Consider the following 23,538-nt stretch of genomic DNA (forward strand, 5'->3'; position numbering starts at 1 on the left):
CTGCCACTCCAGAGGGGTGGGAAAGTCTCTGAATGTGTGCAGAGGGGGGAAACAAAGCTGGAGAAGGGGCGGGAAGGTGTGTCCTGGGAGGAGTGGCTGAGGGCTCTGGGTTTGTCCAGTGTGGAGAAAAGAGAGGCTGAGGGGTGACCCCCTTGCTCTGCAGCTCCCTGAGGAGGGGAGGTGGAGAGGGAAGTGCTGATCCCTTCTCCCTGGCATACTGGGATAGTACAAGGGGGAATGTTTCAAAGCTGCATTAGAGGAAGTTTAGACTTGACATCAGGAAGCATTTCTTCCCCAAGAGGGTGGTCAGACACTGGAACAGGCTTCCTAGAGAGGGGGTTGATGTCCTAAGCCTCTCAGTGTTTAAAGGGTATTTGGACCATGAGTAATAACATGCTTCAACTTTCAGTCACCCCTGAAGAGGTAAGGCGGTTGGATTAGGTGATTGCCAAGGGTCCCTTTTGACTGAAATATTCTATTCTGTTCTATTCCATTCTATTCCATTCTATTCTATTCTATTCTGTTCTGTTCTGTTCTGTTCCGTTCCGTTCCGTTCCGTTCCACTCAATTCTGTGTCTAATCACTGCAGTTGATGAATGATCACTGCCATGCCCTGTGTCTAATCATTGCAGTTCTTCTTATATTCTTATTCCATTTCTGACTGTTCCTGTGGGTGAGGTGCTTCCTTTTCCCTGTGATGCATTTAGGCTAAGTGCCAGCAAGTAGAGCCAAGGCCAGGGATCACAGCACAAACCACAGGAGGGATTTTGCAGGCCTTGTGAGTATCACCTGTGTCAGCAACAGTGGAGACCAGAGCATTGGTACTGGACTGACCAAGCATCTGAGGCGAGCAATAGGAGGGATCCATCTTATGTATGTGTGCAAACAGTACAAATTTCACTCTGATGAGCTTTCTTCCTGATCAGCCAGTGAGTAGCACAGGATCAAGCCTACTGTCTATATCTATGTTAAGTTGTGCCTGTGGAGGGTTTAGATTGGTTGAATTTTAGGAAAAATTTCTTCATTTAAAGGGTTGTCCAGTATGGGAACAGGCTGCCCAGGAAAGTGATTGAGTCACCATCCCTGGAGATAATTAAAAGATATGTAGGTGTGGCACTTAGGAACATGGTTTAGTGGTGGACTTGGCAGTGACAGGTTAATGGTTGGACTCAATCATCTTCAGGGTCATTTTCAACCTCAACATTTCTGTGATTCCATGATATTCTGTATAAGTGTGTGTGTGCATTTGAAACATGTGCATGGCCTTGCTACTGGCTGGATATGGGGACATGAACCTGTATTGCCTTGCTTAGTGGGGCTATCAGATTTGGTAGTCTTAGCAAGTTCTTGTTACTCTTTCTAGCTTTACAGCTGGAAATTTGAAATTTAAATATTGTTGATAGGAGGAGGGGTTGATTTGGTGTGTATGGGTTTTTTTGGTGGACATTTGAGAGCAAAGAAGTTCACAAATAATTTGATGTCTTTTACACAAATGAGTATTAACACTATATTCTTAGAGGTTTGCCAGTGCTAGCAACTGGGACTAGGCTTGCACTTACATGTCTTAGTCTTCTTTTGGCACTTCTCATTGGCCTTTCTCCATCTTGCTGTTGAATAAGAGCTTTGGTCTGTCTCCACTAAACTTTTCCAGGACACAGGATGCCTGAATTCTAGGATGGATGCCTGAACTCCATCCTTATAAAATGGCTTGGCTAATCTAATTATGAATGCAGGCTGCAGAGAAGCACACAGCTGGTTCTGCTGAGCATGCAGAATGCCGTTACAAATGCTGAAAAGTGATAAAAGTGTCTTTATCTAAAAATAACTTCTAGTGATTTTGTATCATCCACTTACATTATGATTCACCTGGTGATCCTGAACTGTGAAGCTGGAATGTAAAACAATGGATGGCACACCGTGAAGTTTGGCACAGAAACCCTCCTTGCACAGTTTTTCCAAAATAAAGACTCAGTGTGTCGCTGGCCACTGAAGTGCACTTCTTGTATTGTGTAACCGTGCTGGAAATGTTTTTGAAGTATTTGCAGGTGTCCCGTAGCGCCTGAGCCCTTTTCCAAGAGCTTTGATAGTTCCGGAAGTGAAGAAAATCAAAACTATATTAGGTTATACTTTTTTTTGATGAAATAGTCACAGGGCTAGATACCACCTTCTTTGGTTCTTGGTCTCAAAGAACACCTCTCTCATCTGTCAGACTCTATATTTCTGTTTCTCCTGGAGCCAGAACCAGTATTCTGCTCAGCTTTCCAAGACACTGCTCCAACCAGCTGACCTCTTGCAAGAGAGGAACTTCTTTAACTTGTAATGTGTGTAGCATATAGACCTTTGTTTCATAATAGCTCTCAGATGTTTGCAAAGAGACATTGTTTTAAGCCATCCTATTTTCTTACTGTTTGTTTTTTCAGCCTCTCTATTAAGCCACTAGATGAATGCAATAAATATCCTGAGAGTGAAATTGGTCCCTGTTACTCCCAAACTATAACAGAACTATTCTGTGTTCATCAGGACATCACTATTAAAGCAGAATGGAAAGCAGAGGCTGCCATATATGTCTTAAGACAAATCCTTGAACTGAAATTGAAAAGCAGAAAATCTGTACAATGCATATGTCCCTTTTGGTCTCCTGTCCAGCACTGCCCCTTTATTTATTATTTTTCGTTGCCACTGGAGCCATTGGTCTGTGCTGTGTACCAGGAGAACATTAACTTTGTTTTTTCTTGGTTTGTGAAAGAGCATAAAAAACCAAAAAACACAGACCATCTTCACTCATTTGTCTTCGCTCCCTTCCCTGGTCCTTGTGATATGGCCAGTATTGAGAAATCTCTTTCCCAATCTAATATGAACAGCAGCACAGAAAATGTTTAAAAGTTCAGCCAAGGTAAAGCTTGATCTTGCTGGGCTTTAAGGATACATATGGGAATATCTTCCAGTTTTGTGTGTTTTTACCACTTCCTGGCTTAGTAAAATGTGAACCTTCTGAACTGCTACAGCTGCGTGCTGCTGTCTGCCCTGCCCTTTTCTCCCTCTTGTGCTGCTTTCCCTGAGGTATAACAACCCTGTTTGCACCTTACACTATTGGTTTTTGTCCTGTTGCAGGTATTTGCATTCCTAGGAAATTCCAGGTCTGAATTCCTATCTATCTTTCCTTACCTGGCCTGTTTGTTGCAGCCCTTCTCTCTGTCACTCTCCTTGGCAGCTGTTTCCACCGCTGAGACTTGCAAGTCAGCTTATCTTCACTGGGTGCTGATGATCCTCTCTGCAACTGCCCTGTCTTTGCTCCTCTAGCACTGGGGTACAAATACATGGCTTTGGTCAAATGTCTTCCCCTCCATGTATTACCCACTTTTTCAAGCTGCTTTTCACTCTGCTCAGTTGTTGCTTGGTTGATGGTAGAAAACTGGTTAAAAGCATACGCAGGCATGTAGAGATCAAGTGCAAATTCTGTAATTTTGGTGTATTAAAGACCAGCTTCACTGAATGCATAAATTCAAAGGTTGGATTTTCAATGTGATTAGAAATCCTCTGCATAGAGTGCAAGGACAGTCAATATTAAAAGTTACCACTGTGAGAAAACCTGGAAGACTGAGATTGAGAAAATGCAGTCAGATGCCTTACAATAGCAATGGGGAGGAGAACATCTCTGTTTCCTGATGCTCAGTGCTCATGAGGCCACACCAGGCTGTACCCAGGGTTGGTCTTCCCAGTACCAGCTTGATGCTGACAAGCAAATGCAGTGAAGGGCCACAAGGAGATTCCAAAGGGTCTGGAGCACATGCTGTTGAGAAGATGTAGGTAGCTGGTCTGATTTAGCTGGAAGAACAGGCTGATTTTCATTATCTTACTTTACTTAGGTAGTAGAGAAGACAGTCAGGTTCTTCTCAGAAATCCTCAGGGAGGGCAAGAGCCAGTGGTCATGGTTGGTGCCTCTGTAGGTCCCAAATGGAGATAAGGAAAAAAGTTTTTCCTGGGGGTGCTGCTGTGGGAAGAGGTTGCTCTAGGAAGCTGTGGAATCACCAGCCTTGGAAGTTCTCCAAATTCTGCTGGACAAGGTCTTAAGTAATATGATACAGCTTTGAAGCTTGCTCTGCTTTGACCATGGGGTTGGACTAGGTGATCTCAAGGGGTCCCTTTTACCCTGCATCATTCTGCAAGTCCAAACAGTATCCCTCAATGTTATATTGTAGCAGAATTTTATTGTTAAGATTTCATTTCATGTTAAAGAGTGATGAAGGGTGTATGTGAAAAAAAAGGTTGAATTTTCCCTCTTTCTTACTCCTCAGTTTAAATAGTTTTTGTTTGGTGAGCTTTCTTGCTGTGCCACTATTGTGTGATTACTGTTTTTGTGAGATGGTAGCTAAAATGAAATGTCAGTATGAGTGAGGACTGAAAACTATAATGTTGACCTTCAAAAGAAAGTCAAGGTTTTTCTTAGCAATTACTGTCCTGAAAGTATAACCACTGGTAAAATAATGGGCCTGATATTAAAAGAGGATGCAAACTCAGAGTCTGCAGGGTGACAGAATTGTAAGCAATAACAACATGAGTTCATAAAGAATAAATCTTGCCAGACAATGTAATTGCTTTTTTTGATAGAATTGCGAAATTAATGATTTTAGGGAATCAGGAGGGAAGTAGGTATATGTTTACTTTCTAACATGAAGATTAATTGAAATTCGCTTGGGTAGGAAGAAAAAAGTTGGGTGAAATATAAACAGGAGCTGATTATCAGCAGTAGTGCAATGGTTATGTAGGTTGGGAGTTCGACTGGAGTTTTGTAACATTTCTGTTAATGATATGACAGAGGGAGAGAGAAAATTCTCTTAATGAGCTTTGAAAACAAACTGGGAATTGTGAGCCTCAGAGCAGAAAAATAAGGGGGCGATGGGTTTAGACACATAAAGAGAAAATAAAATTATATTAAACTTGGAGAACTGTTAAATCAGGAGAGTATGTGGAGCACATATCCTAAAGCAAAGTGGGGAGAGAAGTATTGAAAAGAGAGGCCAGTCTGTGATGCTGAAAATGGCAGCTGTGGTCCTAGAACCTCTTTTGAGCAGGGCACTCAGCCTTGCTCCTTCATCTGTGTGGGGCCACTTTAAAGCCCTTCTCCAGGTCATGGGGCTTGAAGGGCAGAGTACACTGAGCAGAAATTCACTTTCTGCTGCTGTTGTGATGTGTGCTTGAGACTACTCCACACACCAAAGATGTGACTGCCCAGCTCCAGTTCTGTCTGTTACTGTTTAAAATTCTGCCAAGAGCAGAATGAATGAGTTCTGATTTTCTTCTGGATGGTTGAGCTCATTACAGACCTCTCCCTTCCTCCCCTTGTGCCCTGCCCAGACTGCAGTATCCCCCCTGTGCCCCTGTGAGAGGGCTGTGCAGGGTGAGAGGCTGTGCAGAATGTGAACCCAGAATGTGTGTGTGCCCATCCTTCCAAGCTCCAGGTCAGGCTCGCACACTGCTCTGCCTTGCTGCTATTGATACTCCAAACACATGCTGCTGAGCGTTGGCTTGGGTTTCCAGGCCTTGTACAGCACCCTGCCTGCTCCCTTCCCTCAGGTTTCACTGGAGACAGTCTGGATGCATAAATCTTACTTCCTTAGAAATCCAGAGTGAGAATAAGTTACATGATTTGGGGCAGGATCTGTTACTGTTGCCATGTTGCAACTTCATTTATTGCTAAGAGGGAAATTTTTTTTATTAAGTGTGGAGACAGAGGCTGCCAGGATAAGCTAGAATTACCACTAAATGACTTAAGTTTATCAGTGTCCCTATTTCGTTTGGAGCTTAAAGAAAACTTGATCTAATTTTCTGTATGTTCATCGCCTTTAACTCTTGTAGTAGTCTTATGTGTCTACTTAACTGCCCTGACATGTTGAAATAACACTTTTGAAAATCTCAAGGATATCTGATCCTATTAGGAGCAGTAGAATTGCTTATTACTTTTTAAATCTGTAGGAATGGTATCCTGGGTATTTCAGATGTAGCAAGTTTTTTCCTTGGAGTTAACAGCAGACAATGCTACTTTAACATAGAATATGGTCACTTGATATGGGAAGAAATCCTGTTGACAACCTGCATGGCTACCCAGATGAGTCTCAAAAAGATAAATCATGTCAGGGTATAAAAATCCTTTAGATTCTGTAAGAATGAAAGGAATGTACAACACTTTGAAAGTATGTGCCTAGGATTCTCTAACTTCATCATCAAAATTAATTGTATTTTATAGTTGCATGAGTACTGGAAGTAGGGAAGTTAAAAATATTTTAGCTCTTTCAGCAGTTCCATCAAAATAGCTCTTTAGCATTATTAGCACCTGAGGATCAAAACCATATTTGTCTGCCTTCTTCATATATTATGCTCCTTGTGATATGGCACAGCAAAGGAAGCAAAACACTGTGAGGAAATGTTTTCATATGCTAATATTTGCCCTTAGAACAGTTCATGTCAAAAAGGTTAGAGACAATATGACTAATAATCCTTCAAAATCCCAAGGAAAATAATGCACCATGTATGTCTGATGTAGAATGAAACATCTAGGGGGGGTCACCTCCATGGCAAGACTGTCCACAACTGTTAAAAGCTCCAACAATGAAGTAGTTATTGGGGTAGATGGCCAGATGTAGCACCATTTTGCCTTTTTTTTTTTTTTAATGGATGCATCTAAAACTTTATCAGCTTGTCAGGTCAGTGTCTTTAAATACCTTTCCACTCCCATGACATAGTGGCAACACCAAAAGAAACTGCACCATCTCTGTGCTCAAGGATCAAGCTTTTTTCTCCCATGTAAATAGTTTAATTTGGGATCTTACAGAAATTTACTCTTGAAGAGATTAAACCAGCCCTTCATCTGTGTGGCCGGTATATCTCTAGGGGCAGATGGATTGCCTTTAAATAATTACTAATCCATGCTTTTTGGAAATGAATTACATTCCTTTCCTTGGGGAAGGTCCTTCATTCTGATAAATGCACTCTTGTATGGAATTCACACGCCAGTAGGAAAAAAAACAGGGCATGGTGATGGAAAAGACTGGAATTTGTTGTGTCATTTCTTCTGCTAAAGAAGAAATTTCTGCTGTTAAAAGAAGACAGTAGTTAACAGATTTGAAGGGATAACTACCACATTAAGTCACACAGTTCAGACAGGCTTTATGATCTGCAGATACCCAATTGATAGGATGAGGATGTTCCTAATTTGTAAAACTAGCTACTGAGAAGCATCTCTTTTTCCCCCACCTCATCAGTGGGATTGCAGTTTCAATTTGCCAGTTTTTCACAGTGTGCAAGTGTAGTTCAAGTCACTGCTACTCCAAGAAGTTCAGTGTCAGTGTTTCAAAGTCTGAGTTTTGGATCTTAGAACAAAATGTTAGAATCTCAGCAAAGTCTAGGATGAAAGGAGATGCTGGAGAGCACGTGGTGCAACCTTCTATTGAAAGCAGAGCCCCAGTTCAGGTTATTCAGGCCCCTGTCAAGCTGAGTCTTGAATATTTCCAGTAAGGGAGATTCTAACATCTCTCTAAGCAGTCTGTTCCAGTGTTTAATTGCTCTCCCACTGAATTTTTTTTTTACTTATATCCAGGTCAACTTCTCTCCTGAGCAACCTCTTTCTATTGCTTGACTTGCCAACGTGCATACTTGTGAACAAAGTACCACCATCTTCTGTAACTGCTTTTTAGTTACTGAAAGGCATTTATTGGCCTTCTGGAAAGTGAGAGTGTTGTACATGTTAGGCAGCACATCTGTCCTGACCTTAATGTCTGCCTAAAGCCCTAATATTAACATTTTATGAGGTGGAAGTTTTATTTCAGAACAGCATATAGCATCTCTTGAGGGTATCTTAATTTGGAATTCTGTCTCTAAGCATGTACTTTTTCTCTTCTATAATAGAAGTCAATGTTTTAAGTTTTCACAGTATTGAGAGATGTGTGTCAAAAATGTGTATCTGTTTTTTTCATTTTGAAGGGTTCCCAGCTTTAAAAATGTGGTTTACAGATTATGCATAAGAGTACTGGTGACTAGCCTGTGAAATCTGAGAGGGAATCTGTTTGACAGAACTTTGTAGCAGTCTGCCATGTCAGGCCTTCAGTGGTCTGAGGGTTTTCTTTTCAGTGCTTGAGAGTGCAGGACACTGTAGAAATATGTTTCAGAATATTTGGCTTCTGAGCATTTGTTCTTTATATTAAAATAAAAATAACTGGATCCTTAATATGACTGATGCTTAAAATGCATGAAGATAGCTCTGTGATAGACACTTTGAAGGCTCTGGTGCCTGGGAACAATTTGTTAGGGAACACTTTTTAGGGAAGAATTCATTATTCCCCACTCCCCGCTTCCTGCCTACAGCTTGGTATTGATGCAGTCTTTCAGATTCAGATATCATTGATATTTGATAGAGACAAACACAGCAGATGGAGTAGGTAGGGACAAAAGTGAGATACCTTTTGTATAAATGGAGCTAAAAGTGCTATAGAGCAGCTATAAGCACTCTTTGGGGGGCACTGAACTTTGAAAAGATCAAGACACTTTCTTAGTCTTTTTTTTCTTTCATAAGCCTGGCATCTAATTACACGACAGGTGCAAAGCATCATTCTGCTTGGAAAAATATTACCTGTAAAGAGAAACTGCACCTTGCAACTAATCAGCTCTGTTCCCTTTGTATGTTCAGAGATCCATAAGTCTTGATTCTGTTGATTAAGGCTTTGTTGCTTTTTGTTTCCTTTCACCCTCATTTCCAGTGGTGTACCTCTCAGGGAGTGAGAGGAAATTTTTTTCTTCTCTTTTCTTTTAACTTACCATATTACAGTTTCCAGAACTTTTCAGTGTACAGGGCAGAAAGCTATTCGAATTGATTTAAAAGTAAAAAACACAGGGAACTGAGATGACTTAATTTAGCAATCCTTGGAATACTGGAAACATGGGATTTCAGAGTGCAGTTCATGCAGTCAGGTTGGGTTGGAATCTTGTGTGTTTCAAGTACTGTGTTTCTTCTGGAAGTCACAAACCTACAGAATCTTTTCATGAGTGTATCTACCAAATTTCTTTGCTTCAGCTTGTAGAAGGGAGGAACCCTAATACTGATAAACGTTTAATATAACAGCTTCCGTGCTGTTGGAATAGAAACATAAAGTATTGTACACGACAGGCCTGTAATAAAACCATTGGCACAGAAGTGGGGGAGGAGAGGAGTGAGATATGCTCAATTTATAAAAGTTGTGTTTTAGGTATGGGATGAGATTGAGTTCATAAAGCTCTTCTGAAAAGTGTCTGGGTGGCTTGAGAGAATTTCTCCTACTTCTGAGCAAATGTTTGGCTGGAAAGGGACAAGTGCAACGTAAGAAAGAAGTATATGAGAAAAATAATACAGGAGAAGAACCCATCAGCTGGATAAAATCCAGGGAATTTTTCAGTTTGGGGGCACTCATGTCCACACCTGCATGTAGCTGTTTTATAGACATGGTGATTGTAGAGTTAAAGCAACAACAAAAGCAAACAAAACATCACCAATGGATTATATTATTGCAGATTTACTTTTAGCTTGCACTCCTGAAGGGAAGAAGTCTGGAAAGTCTTTTCAGTAAATTTGTTTAGATTTTAGATGACTCTAGGCTTGGACATTCAGGAGAGAAGAGAGAAAGTTCAAAGACATATTGTTGCTATGGGCATCAAAGTTGACTCCTGCAAAGCATATTTGGACCCAAACTAAAGCTGTCTGCCCTAACATGATACTGCATTTTGCAAGCCTTTAGTTTCATTCATGTTGTTTAAAACCCCATCTGGATGCACACCATTTGCTAAGCATTTATGGCCGTGTATTTTTGATAGATTCCCCTGAACCAGTCTGCAGAGCAGAGTGTGAAACATCATGTTGGTTGCTTCTGAAATAAAATGCCAGCATCCCAATTAATTTGTAAATGGAAAATATCTGCCTGTGATGAATTTATGAAGTGCAGATTCTAAAGGCCAATTGATATTTCATACAATAGCTACTGCATACTTGTGGCGCACCTAAGTAGATCAGAGCAGACTGAATGACACAAATAGTTTTCAGCCTACAAAAGGCTTTTTTTTTTTTTTGCCTTTCAGATGCCTCTATGAGGAATTTTTGGAACATTCTTAGTTTCTGACTGCTGGTCAAGGGTATCTATCTTGGTTTTCTCATCTCTGAGAGACACTGATGGTACAATTAACTTTATCAAAATGAAGTGAATGTGGGCTTGGCTTTTGGGAAAGAGTCAAACATGCTTGCATCCATTCTTTACACCCCATATTAGGCTCTGAATGCCTGGTATTGCAGCTAGCACACAGCATTCTCTCCAAGTGTAAATGAGTCCTCCATAATGCAGATAAGGTCATAAAAATGATGTTTTCCCATTATATGTCTGCCTTTACAAAAGCTTGTTAATGAAAATACTGTAAAAAGTTAAGTAGCTCCTACTGTAAGTCAGGGAATTGAACTGCTGGATAGCTTTTTGTGACTTGACAGGCAGGGTCATGTCAAACGGGCTCTCCCCCCCTATTTCTTTCTTTTCCTCCTTTGTCATTTTAAATCTCTCACACCCTTATAACAAGAGCTGACACGAATCACAAAGCTCCTGAGCAGCAGCAGCGTTACATAAACCTGCTGGATTTTAGTAAGAGGGTTACCTTGTTTTCATTATTACACCCTTTCTTGTATCTCATGCAGAATAGATGAGAACCATTTAGCCTCGTTCTTCTGAGATGAGTAGGGTGGCTAAAATATCTGCCTCCTCTTGGGATTTAAATCTGACTCTGTTGTTGGCAAAGCAAAAAGCATTAATTGCATGACTGCTACGTTACAGGCACATCCTATTTTAAATGTTGAAGTTGACCACATCCTACAGCGTTGCCATACAACGTGCTAGAAACTTCATTGTGAAGATATATAAGCTTTCTGCAAGGGCAGATGCAGATGGTCAAATGCAACTATTTTTATAAATTTAAAGAGCTTTGAGACAGGAAGGAGACCGTGAACTTTTCTCAGGCTAGGTGTTTTAGAAGTTTGTTGAAAGGCATAGAAATGAACCCAGCCCAAATCAGCAGGATGGAATGTGGCTGTTCTGCAGTGCTTTGATCAGAACTTGAGAAGTGCTGTTAATGGCAGTGAAGGTATGATCCAGTTACATCAAATTACTCAAAATCTGTTTCTTATGAATTCAGAAACATCTGCCTTTAAAGAAAAAAGGAGCTATGTGATAGGAATTGTTAGGCCATGTAGCTTGGTGTCACAGTTGATAGACTGTGGTCAGGGAGGGCCAGGAGTAGACTGAGGACTGAATGGCTGTAGAGACTAGACCCCACCCTTGTTTCCAGACATTTCTGCCCAGAGTCACACTGGGGGCCCAGCACAGGGGAGCCTGGTGCTGTGACATGAAGTCAGCCCTCTCCGATGCCAGCTTCATCTGTGAGGCCACTGGCTCTGGGCAGGTACTTAATTAATTCATTTGGTGGTGTGACTCCTCTCTGAAAGCTGACCCTCTTTGACCTGAAGGTGGGACTTGGGGTTAGGTTTTGGTTGGAAATGCTGCTGGAAGACAGGCTTTTGATAACTCATAGACATGAGGTGATGGTGCTGCAGTAAGGCATTCAGTCTGCCACTTCCAGTGAGTCTGAGGTTGGAGGCTGGGGCTGGTGATGAGTAGCTGCCCATTGAACACATCTGGGTCCCTGCCAGCCCTGACACAGTGGTTTTAAATGTCCCCATTCATGGAATGACACCTGTTTGTGTTTAAGTGCCAAAAAATGAATATTTTAGCAATGAAGGAATTCATTCAATTGTGAAAAGAATGTGCTTAGAAATGTTCCTTCATGGCATAACTGAGCAGGTTTCAGAGATGTGTGCTGCCTTTCAAAAAGGAATGCTTACATCATTCTCTTGGTTCTTTCTTCACATGGAGCCATTTGTATGAGGGTTTTTTCAATTTGTTGGTTTTTAAGTTTAATAGTTCTGCTAATACATAGACACCAGCTGTCAGTTAATTCAAAACAGCAGACTGCTAGTGAAAGATAGCCTCTTTGGAACAGATGTTAGAGAAAATCCACCTGATTTTGTTCAAGAGACTTGTACACGTTGGACGCAGTTACAGGAGTTACTGTATTAATGAAATCCCGCTGCACCATCCAAGAGAAATAAGGGATGTCATCTCTCATGATAGGCAAAACCCTATCTAGCTAGCTTTCTTTAATCTTTGGTCAATATAGGAAATGTAAAAACTTAAAACTGTCATTTAAAGTGGGAGTGGAAGAGAAGCACTCAGATCATGTACTCTACCTCTGCAGAAATAGGTGTTCAATAAGAAGAATCCTTTTCAGTTCCTCGCCCCTGCTTTCTTTTTTTGTTCTTTATTTTTAAACATGGTTTTGGAGATCTGTTTTGTGATGTTTCCTCACACAGTAGTGTGGGGGATGTGATGCTGCTGCCTTCCTGCCTCTGGCGGGCAGCTTTCTGGTCTCTCGATCTTATTTTCTCTGTGTGCAAAGTGAAGAACATTTCCCTGCATACATTTTTTTTTTTTTTTTAATGTGTGTACTGGATGGAGGCAGCAGCTTGTACCACACATTAATGGATGGCCAAGAGTTGTTTTGGATTATGTCAGCATCTTTACAAGGACTCCCTCTCTTGAGGGTGGTCTTCCTGGTGACTTTACAATGAATCAGTATTAGACTCATATCACTGTAGTGAGAAATCTCCCTTTCTTCTACAGGTAAGATACAAATTTAAACTACAAGGGTTTTCCTGTTAAACTTGAAAATGTTCAACATTTTCAGAGCCAAATTTTGAATTTTCAGAGCCAAAATTTGAATCTGAAATAGAAAAGCAGAATGGAGATGATGGAAGAATGTCTATTGAATCTGAGTAACTTCACTTTCATAAAGAAAAGGTGTTGATAGAAACAGAATTGATTAAATTTATTTTGAATCTGAACATTGACTCTTGCCCTTTAAAAAGGTGATCTTTTCATCAGCAGATTGGGAAAGATTATGGTAGAAACGTAGCTCAATTAGAAAGAAGCCCTAGGATGGTTAACTGAAATTATTAGGGAGTCAGAGAATTTTCAATAACATGACATGCTGGAAAGTGCTTAGTTTAATGAAGGACAATAACATAGGATGTAATAGAGGATTACAAACTAATGAATTATGGGATGAGGATGAATATCCAGACAGAGGATAGAGCTGGAAAGCTTAATTATGATAGTGAATAAGAGGAAAATGCTGGGTTTTTTTAACATGATGCATATCTGTGGAACTCACTGCCCTAAAATATTGAGGTTAAGTTCTCGGCAGAATTAAGGATTGACTCTTGATGGAGATGAAAAAATGTATTCATTGTTATGGAAGATGAGATACACACCCTGTAATTAAAAGGGATACAGATTCTTAAGCTAAAAGTCATAAACAGACTGTTCCAAAGCATCTGTTAAGATCTGCTGCCTGGTAGGACAGGCCTATCTGCATGGGCACATGCTGTTCTTTTTGCCCTCATATTTCCTATTTTCTCTCACCTGTTAGAGGGAGAATTGGTAAGGTAGTTCTGGGAGTTCAGGAAAAAAAACCCAGTTTGTGGGGTTTTTTCCCCCCAGAACCAGCTGTTAATGTCTATTTTTCTGTTTGGAGATTAGGCTGTGTACGGATTGACTTTCTCTATGTATGTACACTGCCAAGCCCAAGGAGACTCTGATTTCCACATTTCTTAGAAACAAACAATAAATAGACTCTCTGGATTTTAGTTCTTAAAGGTGAAACTAACAATGGTGAATTGTATTCTAACATAATATTTACAGTGCTTCTTTCAGATCTAACATATTTCATTATGTTTGTGAAGTGAAAACCAAACCCCAAAAGATCCCTGTATATATTGCAAATGTTTTGATTTAAAAGCTTAAACGTTGGTAGCAGGATTTCTATTTTCTCTTCTGTTTTTCTGTTGTTTTGGAAACTCAGACATTCTTTTTGCTCAGTCTGAGGGCCCTGAGGATCAACTGGGACAACACACTGAAGGTGTGACATAATCAAAATTTCTTAGCTTTTGGACCTCATATTGCATTTTAATCTGCGTGCCCCACATCTCCTGTGCATTAGCATATCACCTCATCATCTGTAATTGACCACAGTGGGTTAAGGTTCCTGACATGATTTACAGCTAATTCCTCTATACAATTTGGAGACAGAATCTCATTCTGTCCCTGGTGTGAAATCCTAAATGAGAAGTCTCAGCCACATGCACATTATTACCAGTAAACGATTTTTAGTGGAAATCCCAGGGACCAAACGGAGTGTTTGGAACAGTGGAAAGTCTTACAGCAGGATCTTGTTTTCTTGGTCATCCAGGCAGTGAGGACCCCATATTAGAAGGATAAACTTGTCTCACTGGGATATATTAATATAAACTAGTAAGTATTAATTTAGGCCATTCAAAGAGATTTTACCTTTTTTTACCTCTCTACCCTGGGGAGGCAAGGAGTGTTACTCATCAGAGGCAACCAGGAGCTGCTGTGCTCTTGTTTTTGTCATAGAAACAGATTAATTCGTTTCCTTTCCAGTAACAATGTCAAGAAGTATAATTTCTCTTGCTGAATTCAGGACTAATGGAGGTGGGTGTTGGATTGAGGTGCCTAGACACTCGATTCCTGTATCTGTAAGAAAAGATTCTTTACCCACAGATCTCAAACTCAGTGCCTCCTCAGTGGTGCTCCTTCGCACCGTTCCTGCATCCAGGAGTGCTGTCTCACTCCTCTCTCTCTGCAAGGCCTCTTTTTCTTCAGCCATGCTAAAACTAGGTGGAGTCTCAGAACATCGAGTTCAGCCTCCAAAAATCCATCTGATCATCCTGATTTTCCTTCCAGCTTATGTTGTATGCATATCTACCTATCCCAGATCCTTTTACCTGGCCTCTGGAGCTGGCTTTCTTCTGCAGGAGGAATTGAGGATCAGGTGATGCCTGTTGGATGCTTTTAGTTGTGCTAGAGTGTGAAGAGAGAGGGGCATGAGGTTATTGCCTCTCACAAAACATTGGGATTGTTTGCTGGTCAGGTCACAGGCACCAGCTGTGGGTAAGCCAGTTTCTTAATGAATCCAATCTCCCCCTCCATCAGCTGTCTGTCCACCAAGTGCCAAAGGAAATGGTGGTTTTCTGACCATAAGAGAAATGGCTGCTCACCATGCTAGTAGGGAAACTAAGTGTCCATTCCACTCTTCTCTGAACACTTGGTAGTGATTCTTTTTTAGCATTTGTATCAAACAAGCTGTTCATATGGGCTCTAAATAATGTGTGAAGCTATGATCAGTGATTGGAGACTCCAAAGCTGAAGTTACAGTAGTTCTTTTTCTAATGGAATACTTCTCTTAGTGGAAAATGAAAGTGTGTCAAATATTGAATATGGTTTGGGCTATTTGATTCTAAGAAATATAGGCAGATTTCAAAACTTGTCTACCACACAAAGTTGCCCTTGAAATCTACCTTGTTTTTGACCAATCCCATGGTCGGCAGAATACTTTGGATTTACAACGTCCAAGCTGGAGCTTGACAGGCCCCAGAATGTGCATTACAACTGTCAGAGCATCCAGGCTTGTGGTTATAAATTCTGCAGCATTGGAAGAACTCAGAACTCCAGGCATTTTAACTTGCTGGTGTCCGTAAACTTTTTGGCATTAAACCAAGAGCATGGAAGACCTGAGAACCCTGTGGTTTTGCCTCTCATGTGATCCTAATTTCAGTTCTATTCTTTGGACATCCTTTTCCCTTTAAGCTTATTCCGTCATCAGTGTTGGTTTGCTGTTTATTTTAATTTGAGCTTTCAGCTGTATGCAACTTTATGTCAGTTGTAAGCTATTATTTTCAGCTTTTGTTCCTTATCTCCTTCTCATGGACTTCCAGGATACAGAGCAGTGACTGGAAAGATGTAGTAACTGAGTTTATACTCAACAATCTCTGTTCTTTGCCTATCTAATGTACCCTGAGGATGGCTTGTAAAATATAATTTTAGAAGCCTGGTCAATATAATTCGAAAGAAAAGACTGAATTTGAGAACCATATCCTTTCAACACTTGGTAGCATATGCATTTGTACATCTCTCTGCAGAGCTCAGTATTGTTCTGAAGTCATAGGGCAGTGTTACTAAAACTTGTGATTTGAAAAATAATTAATTTGAGAATGGTGCAGTGGTTAGTGAGCTAGCTGAGGACGTGTGAGACGGATTTGGTTTGCTTCTCTGCCAGCAGTTCCCTATTCATCCTCAGCAAACATCTTGGTCCTCGAGTTCTCCATATTTAAAATAGTGACAGTAGCATTATCCTACCTAATAGAAATTGCAAGATAAAATATATAATAAGGTCTAAAATGGCTTGTGTACCATGGTGACTGGAGTTTTTCCTTTTTTAAAAACCCATAGAGTTTCATATTTCATTTTCAGGAATCATGGGAGACATAAAAAAGCCTAAGATATTTTCGCTCAGCCTTCAGTATTTTTTCCTGTTCTTTCCTGTTGTAATCCCTCTCCCTCTCACTGGATCAGCAATCTCACTGAAGGGGAATGTCAAGTGAAATTGACTTGAGACTTTTAAAAGGGGGAAAAAAGTTCATTTTTTTCTGTATTGCTGGGGTACCTTTTATAACTGTATTAGGTATTTTAAAATCTGTGTTTATAAATATGTTTATAAATTGGTCAGCTTTTGCTGTTTTGCAGCACGATTCCTCAAGCCAGTTGTGCAAGAACAGCTGAGGAGGGCAGAAACAAACAGAGGGGTCCGGGAGCACTGCAGCTGGGTGTAGTTGGCACTGAGGTTCTGGTGAGATTAAACTACAGAATGAGAAAAGAGATTAAATAATTTGTGAAAATCAGAAAGAAATGAAGATGCTGGGATGTGTGCTTTGGGGGCTGTGGGGGACTGTTCCCAGGAGGGAACCAAATAAAACAGTTTCAGTAGGAGAGCCAGCCTATGCTTTTTGACCATATTAATAGTACTCTTTCTTTCCATTTTTTGACCCATTAATTGAATCATGACATCGATTTTCATACCTGCTATCTAAAAGTGGCCTAAATTTTTACCCTTAATATTTGGAAGAGCCATTTAAATGCAAAGGATTGTTTATTGCCTTGTCCCAGGCATATACACGTGGGACTGAAATTATTTTCTTGATGTGAAGGCGTCACTCAGCAACAAAATTCTGTGATTCAGTAATCAAACATTAATGAAGTACAGAGTGAGCTTTTGAATGCTTTCATGCCCTGATTACTAAACAGAGGTAAGATCTGTAGTGAAGGAAAATGTGTTTGTCCTCACGCTGAGGTTGTGCTGTTGAGTGGGACCCTGAAAGGTGCTGTTGCCACGCAGCAACACCTTCTGCTGAAGTCTCAGTCAGAGGCAGAGTTGAGTGCAATGGCTGGTCAAAACACAGCTGGATGGACTGCTTACAGCTTTTTCACCATTTACTTTTTCAGCAAGCGAGCAGCCCTGTGTGGTTTATTAACTGAGTACCTGAGCACTGAGTTGGAGTTGCAGCAGCAGGAAGTGGCTTCTAATCTGTAAAGACACACCGTGGCTGCAAATTCGAGTGGCTGAAGGTTACTCAGGCTTGTAAAGTCTCCCTGGTGGCCACAGCATAACCATGAGAGAGTCATATGTTTTCTTGCTGCACAGCAGGAGGAGAGGCTGATCTGGAGCCGTGATTTCCCCACTGCTCGTTGCTCAGGTCTGGATTTTTAAGCTGTCTGTTGACTTTATGTGTGTCTTTGCTTGGGACTGTTCTGAAGTACAAACTGTGCTGTAGACCAGTGATGGAGATCTCTTAATGGAAGGTACATTAGAGGTAATGGTGCAGTAAACCAGTATTTTGCAGTATTTGGAGGTAAAAATAGAAAACTGGAAAACTTAATTAAGTTCTAATGAAACTTGGAAAAAAAAGGTTGGAGGTATAGTTGGTTTGCTTTATTTTCCCTAACCACCAGTAGAAAGTTTCCACTGTTTACAAATTATGAGAGAATTTGTGAAAATTTTTTGCTTATTACAGAATATTCTTTGAATTTTTTTAACCTTGAGGAGAGTGGATTAATTATTTTTGTCATGTACTTTCAATGGAAAGGCAAATATTTATATTGCGCTAATTTTCACAAGTGCACAGCAATTTATTTTTTTCTGTAGCTAGTCTAAGTCAGTGTAAATTTTATGGCAAACCAAAGGGTGGAAAAACTAAAAAGCTAAAAATGCTTTAAAGTACTTGTGTGTTCTCACAATTTTTTGGCTGAGAGCTCAGTTTTGTATGACAAGTGAAAACCGCTGAAAATATCTAGCTGCAGCATTGGTTTGCAGTGGTACAACTTTACACTTCCAGTAAGTGAATTTCAAACAGAAGAAGAGTCTTCTAAATTCATACTCAGACATTTGGCTTGTGTTCCAGTGTGAGTTATCCTGCAGGCTCTGGTGTCTGAGGCAGGTACCTGGCTGTGACCTGAAGGTTGCTTCCCTGTGTTTTGCTGAGAAGGTTGCTTCTTGATAACTGCTTATGGTGAAGTTTGTATGTGCACTGTAGACATGTGTAGAAATGCCCCTTCTACTTTGGTCAAGGTTAATTTATCTTTTTTTACTTGGGAGTTTTGTGTGTAGCTTATTCTGTTGTCACACACAGTGCTGAGCAGTCATCCTGCTGTCCTCTTTCTGATGGACATGTCTGATGCAGGGAGCTTTGAAATTACTTTTGAAAAGCAAAGTGAACAAACATTGTTGATATGGGCTTGTACCTGCCTGTTGTTAAAATCTTACTTCAGAGCAGAAAAGGTGAGAGAGATATTACACATTCAAATACGGTGTATTTAATATCCTTTATTGATGGAGGGATCTTTTAGCAGAAAAAGGCTGTCAAGAAAGGTACCGCACTGCTTTAGGGTGTTGATTCTGATGTTGTTACATAAAAGTTACAGAATCCTTAGAGGCTTTTGGCCATAGATATGCAAGATTGAATGAATAGTTACCTTGTCTTTTTTTAAAGACACTAGAGATAACCATGAACGGTGCATTTTAATGAGCGTGTGGAGGTCAGTTGAAAATTGCATAGAATTTTGCTTTTCCTGGTAGCCGTATTTCCTTCACAGGGGCCTCCTACTGTGGTTTCTTTCTTTACTGAAAGAAAAGAATAACCTGCATTTTAAGTCTGCTATAGCACTTTGCACCATTGGTGTGCTGCTTTTGTGCTTATGACAAAATGACGAATTTGGGAGTATGGGGAGTAGTGACCGAAGTGCTTCTCTTCCTCCCCTCCAGGCACTTGCATGCATATGCGCAGGCACACGTGCACAGTCGTGCCCTCCCTGTTTCAGAGTCCTAGCAGGCATGTTGCACTCCTCTGTGGAAAAGAATTGTGGCATTTGGGTCAGTGTTTCTAGTTCACAGACAACCTGTGATGTAAGATGGCTTATTGCTGTGCACAACAAGAATCTCTGATGTACTTGTTAAATAGCGTGTAAAGAGCTGCGGGCTCAGATCCCCTCACATTTTGGGAGTTTTAAGAATTGAATTGTGACCTCGTGAGAGGCAGCAGCTCTGTCTGGTTAATTATATCACAGGTGATGGTGCTGCGTTATGTGCACGTACAGCTGTGATGTGTGCCTAAGCAGTGTATGCTGGGTGCTAGCCTATTCTCATTGCTTGTCCCGTGGGATTTGTTTAAGCCAGAAAAAAATGTGACTGTTAATGAGCAGACAGAGGTTAGCACCTGTCTATCTAATCCATACTTTTTCTGTATTTTATTGCATCGAAGGAGTATCACTGCCTAACGGTTCTAGCGCATAAACAGCTAAACAGTACTTGACATTTAAAGAGATTTTCTGTTGTGCACTTGTATAGTCAAGAGTAATTCTAATCCTATTAAAGATATTATGTCATGGAGGCGTGTCCTGGAGGAGAAGGCTTCTGCTGACTGGCCCGATGGAAAGCAGAGGGGAGGGGCGAGCAGGAGGGCGGATTTATTACTCGATAGTTAGGTCAGGGATTTCTGTGGGAAATGCCCAGTGGTTGCAGTTGCTGATGATTTCACGGCAACAGCAGTGAAACACAGAGTGCGCTCCGGTAGCGGGTTTCTGAATGAGACACTGCAAATGGGTGGAAAGAAAAAAGACAGCGTGTGAGAGAGAGTCAGAGAGACACAGAGAGGGAAGCTGAGAGCAAGGAAAGTGCTCCGGCTCGAGGAGAGTCTCCCAGGTGTACTGCAGAAGCTTTTTGGAAATGGATGCAAGGACCATCTGCTGCCTATAGATTAGAGGACTGTAGACTAGGAGTGCAGAGAAAGAGCTTATGGCTCTTTTTAATAAAAATCAAAGTTCTGCATAACTGATTCATCAAGATAAATCATGAGTATGCTCTTGCATGGGATATTAATGTATAAATCCATGCTTCAGACAGACAGAGTTCAGCTGTCATTGCTATAAAAAATAAACCCAGCAACAATGCAGTGAATAAATTCTGCAGTGATTATCTGATTTATGTACGAAGAAAAAGAGAAGCAAAGCACAGACAGCTCTTAGCGCACTGTGGCATTTGCGAGGCACTGCATTTAATGCTGAGAGATGCTATACATTAAATCTGACAACTGTGAAAAGAGAGATCATGGAGAAGTCAAGTAGTGAGGATTCTTCAATTCACCGGAGTCCATCTTTGGATAGCAAAGACTCAGATTTTGCTAAACCTTCTACCTCAGGGAGGCAATTTGGTCGAGGTTTTACTGCAGGAGCTTTCTATGGTACAACTGGATCACGCACACAGAGCCACACTGGGGTCGGAACCGGGACCGGCGCTGGGACTGGAACTGGCGTAAAAAGTGAAAAATACAGTGCACCCAAAGGCAGCAAATACGTGGTCTTTTACCTGGATCTATCCTTTGTTTTCCTTTTAGAATTTAAGAAGTGCAACATGGCAAGAGGCTGCCTGTGTTGTTTGAAATACATGATGTTCCTTTTCAATTTAATATTTTGGGTGAGTACTGCCTTTTCAGTTGCCTTCATCTGTTAGTGTATCCTGTACTGCTGCATTATGTGTATAGTGCATCTCTGAAGCAGTACTGTAAGTTCTCTCCTCCCCTCCCTCTCTCTCATACCTGCTTGGAATATTTTCACTGTTAAACTTGTGTCTGTTGGGAAATACACATGCTTTCTATATCTTTATTGCTACCTGATTGCTGTAGTTTGGCTTCTGATTGCTCAGACTTGCTATTCTAATGTGCTTTCAACCGGGTTATCTAAGAAAGGGCAGAATTGTTGCCCTTTAAGGAAGACCAGAATTATTGTAGCATTAAAATCCTGCAGTGGCTGGATTGTTGCATTCTGTTGTAATACTTGTTTTGAAAAAAGCTTAAGGTTAATTTTTAAAGTATATTTTCATTGTCACTATAAATCTCATTTGCTTTGTGTAAACTTCATTTGACAAAGTGCTTTTTTCATTTGAAGGAAGTTGTGCCCCATTTCTCCAATTAAAAACAGTAAATCATGTATGTTCTAACCTCTTAAGGTCTCAGCATAAATGTAAAATGTCTGGAATGGTGATTTAATATGGGTTCAGTTTCAGCTGCAATTGTACACATTGGTGTATGAAGTTGGAGACTTGCACTTGCTTCTCAGGGATCAAAATTGATTTTCCTCCATCAGCCAAGAGGCGTGAGGAGTTGCAACAATGAATGTTTCAGCCAGCAAGTTAAAAGCGTAATGGCTACTTAGAGCAAAGTATTGTCACAACAGGGAAGGGAGAAAAAGTTAAGTCTTCTGCCAGCTAAGCATCCTTCAGTACCGTATTTTTAAGGAAATCACAGGCTCATTGAAGTACTGAGTATTCATGAATATAACCCAATATGAAAGGGTTTTCCTAGTTTGAAAGCAAAGGTCACTTTTTTCCTGGTGGTTACAAAGCTTGGGCATGTGAACAAAACCATTCATGGTTGTGATCCAGAAACATACAGTAAGCTTCATAAATAAATGAAAACACCATCCTGGGATTTATTTTGGAAAAAGGGGCATTAGCAGTCTAGTTGAAATAGCTACCTCTGGTGTACAGATATCGTTGTTCAAATTAGAAGCCTTACTAGCTGGTTGTCTGTTTATCTTGACCCACTTACTGAAATAACCTCTAAGAGCAAGAGTTAATGGGAGATTTGGTACAGTGTTGAACCGCTCACGCAACAGTGAGCTTTTATCAGTAATAGACTGAAATGCTAGACTGAAATTACTCAACTTGTGGGCATCTTACTGAAATAGAAAGATAGAACTGATCACTGAAGAACATCTGATCAAAGTTCACTTATGATTTTAATTTTTTTTTCTTTTTCTGTACACATACCCTACTAGACAGTTGCCATATATATTTTTGGAATAAATAATTTTAAACACACCATATGAATATCAAACTGGCTATTTGACTCAGTGCTGCATTACTTTGACACCTTGAACTATTTTTTTTCATATATTTATGTGGCGACTAGTTTTAGAAAAGCTTTTATCTGGTCTCATTACTCATGTCCACTGTGATCTGTTATGTAGGTGTCTCTTACGCCTCCCCTCCTTAGATGCAATATCTTTCTTTGTTTTTTTCTTCTTCCCAAGCAGCAATTTTCTTGACTCTGCATCAGACCTTCAGAGTCCTTTTTTTCCCATTCCTTGAACTCAGAAGAACATTTCAGACTTCATCTGTGTGCTCATCTCTGTCTGCTCAGCTCCCACTGGACTTTTGTACAAACACATTGCTGCTTAGGTTAAAACTAGCCTACCATCTGGAACAGTTCTCTAGTGTCCTGTGCTTCTTCAGTTCTTACCCATTTCTCCTAATCCCCTTCACACTCTCCTTACCATGTCTTTTGTTGTAAGGCTTATATCATTTTTGTTTCTGTTACTAAACTTTATCACCACATTTCTAGCCAATATTCTAAAAATGCCTTTTTTTTAAAATGTGAACTATGCTATTCAGAATGAAAATAATGCTCTGGCCTGGTGAATCTGAGAGATTATTAAAAAATGCTAAATGCAAGATGACAGGTTCTTTTCAAAGTAGTTTACAACAAACATGTGATCCTTCAGCCTGGTTTAAATTGCTCAGAAGTCCTCCCTTCTTAACTGTAGCTGTCTTATACTCAATTTTGCAAGCCAGAATGATGTTCCTGTGCATTCTTCCAGTTTTGCTGTATTCTTTTTTTTTTTTCTTTTTTTGACTGTACTGCTTTATTGTTTGAGACATTCAAATGAACATCATCCTCCTTTGATTCCTGGGAGTGCAACTAGAATGAAGCACACTACACTATATGTTTTCTGTAGTTTGTCACATCTGGCTTCATACTTGGAACCTCCACTGGTTCCATCATGAATATATCTGAGAGGCTGTGAATGTTTGACTCTGTGCTCCTAGCTGATGCTGTGCACCTGCAACAACTCTTACTCCTGCCCTGAACCCTTCTGCCAGCCCAGCACTGGAGTCCCCACACAACTCTGCCAGTGCACTTCGTTCCTGCCCTGCCCTGGAGCACTCCCTGCTCTT

The 23,538-nt window shown here is 40.5% G+C and overlaps 1 protein-coding gene across 4 annotated transcripts in view; it reads left to right on the forward strand.

The window, feature by feature from the left end:
- TSPAN9 (tetraspanin 9) overlaps positions 1–23,538 on the forward strand; it is a 169,258-nt gene that overhangs the window by 57,026 nt on the left and 88,694 nt on the right. For 2 of the 4 annotated variants that reach the window (XM_064721163.1, XM_064721155.1), the window contains one exon: positions 20,918–20,997. In XM_064721163.1, the coding sequence (XP_064577233.1) occupies positions 20,935–20,997 (63 nt within the window). In that variant the 5' untranslated portion in view covers positions 20,918–20,934. Of the gene's footprint in view, positions 1–17,632; positions 17,726–20,064; positions 20,998–23,538 lie in introns of those variants that run through there. The other 2 variants (XM_064721171.1, XM_064721147.1) reach the window with 2 other exon arrangements.

The sequence above is a fragment of the Zonotrichia leucophrys genome, chromosome 1 (genome assembly GCF_028769735.1).
Source record: "Zonotrichia leucophrys gambelii isolate GWCS_2022_RI chromosome 1, RI_Zleu_2.0, whole genome shotgun sequence".
NCBI lineage: Eukaryota > Metazoa > Chordata > Aves > Passeriformes > Passerellidae > Zonotrichia > Zonotrichia leucophrys.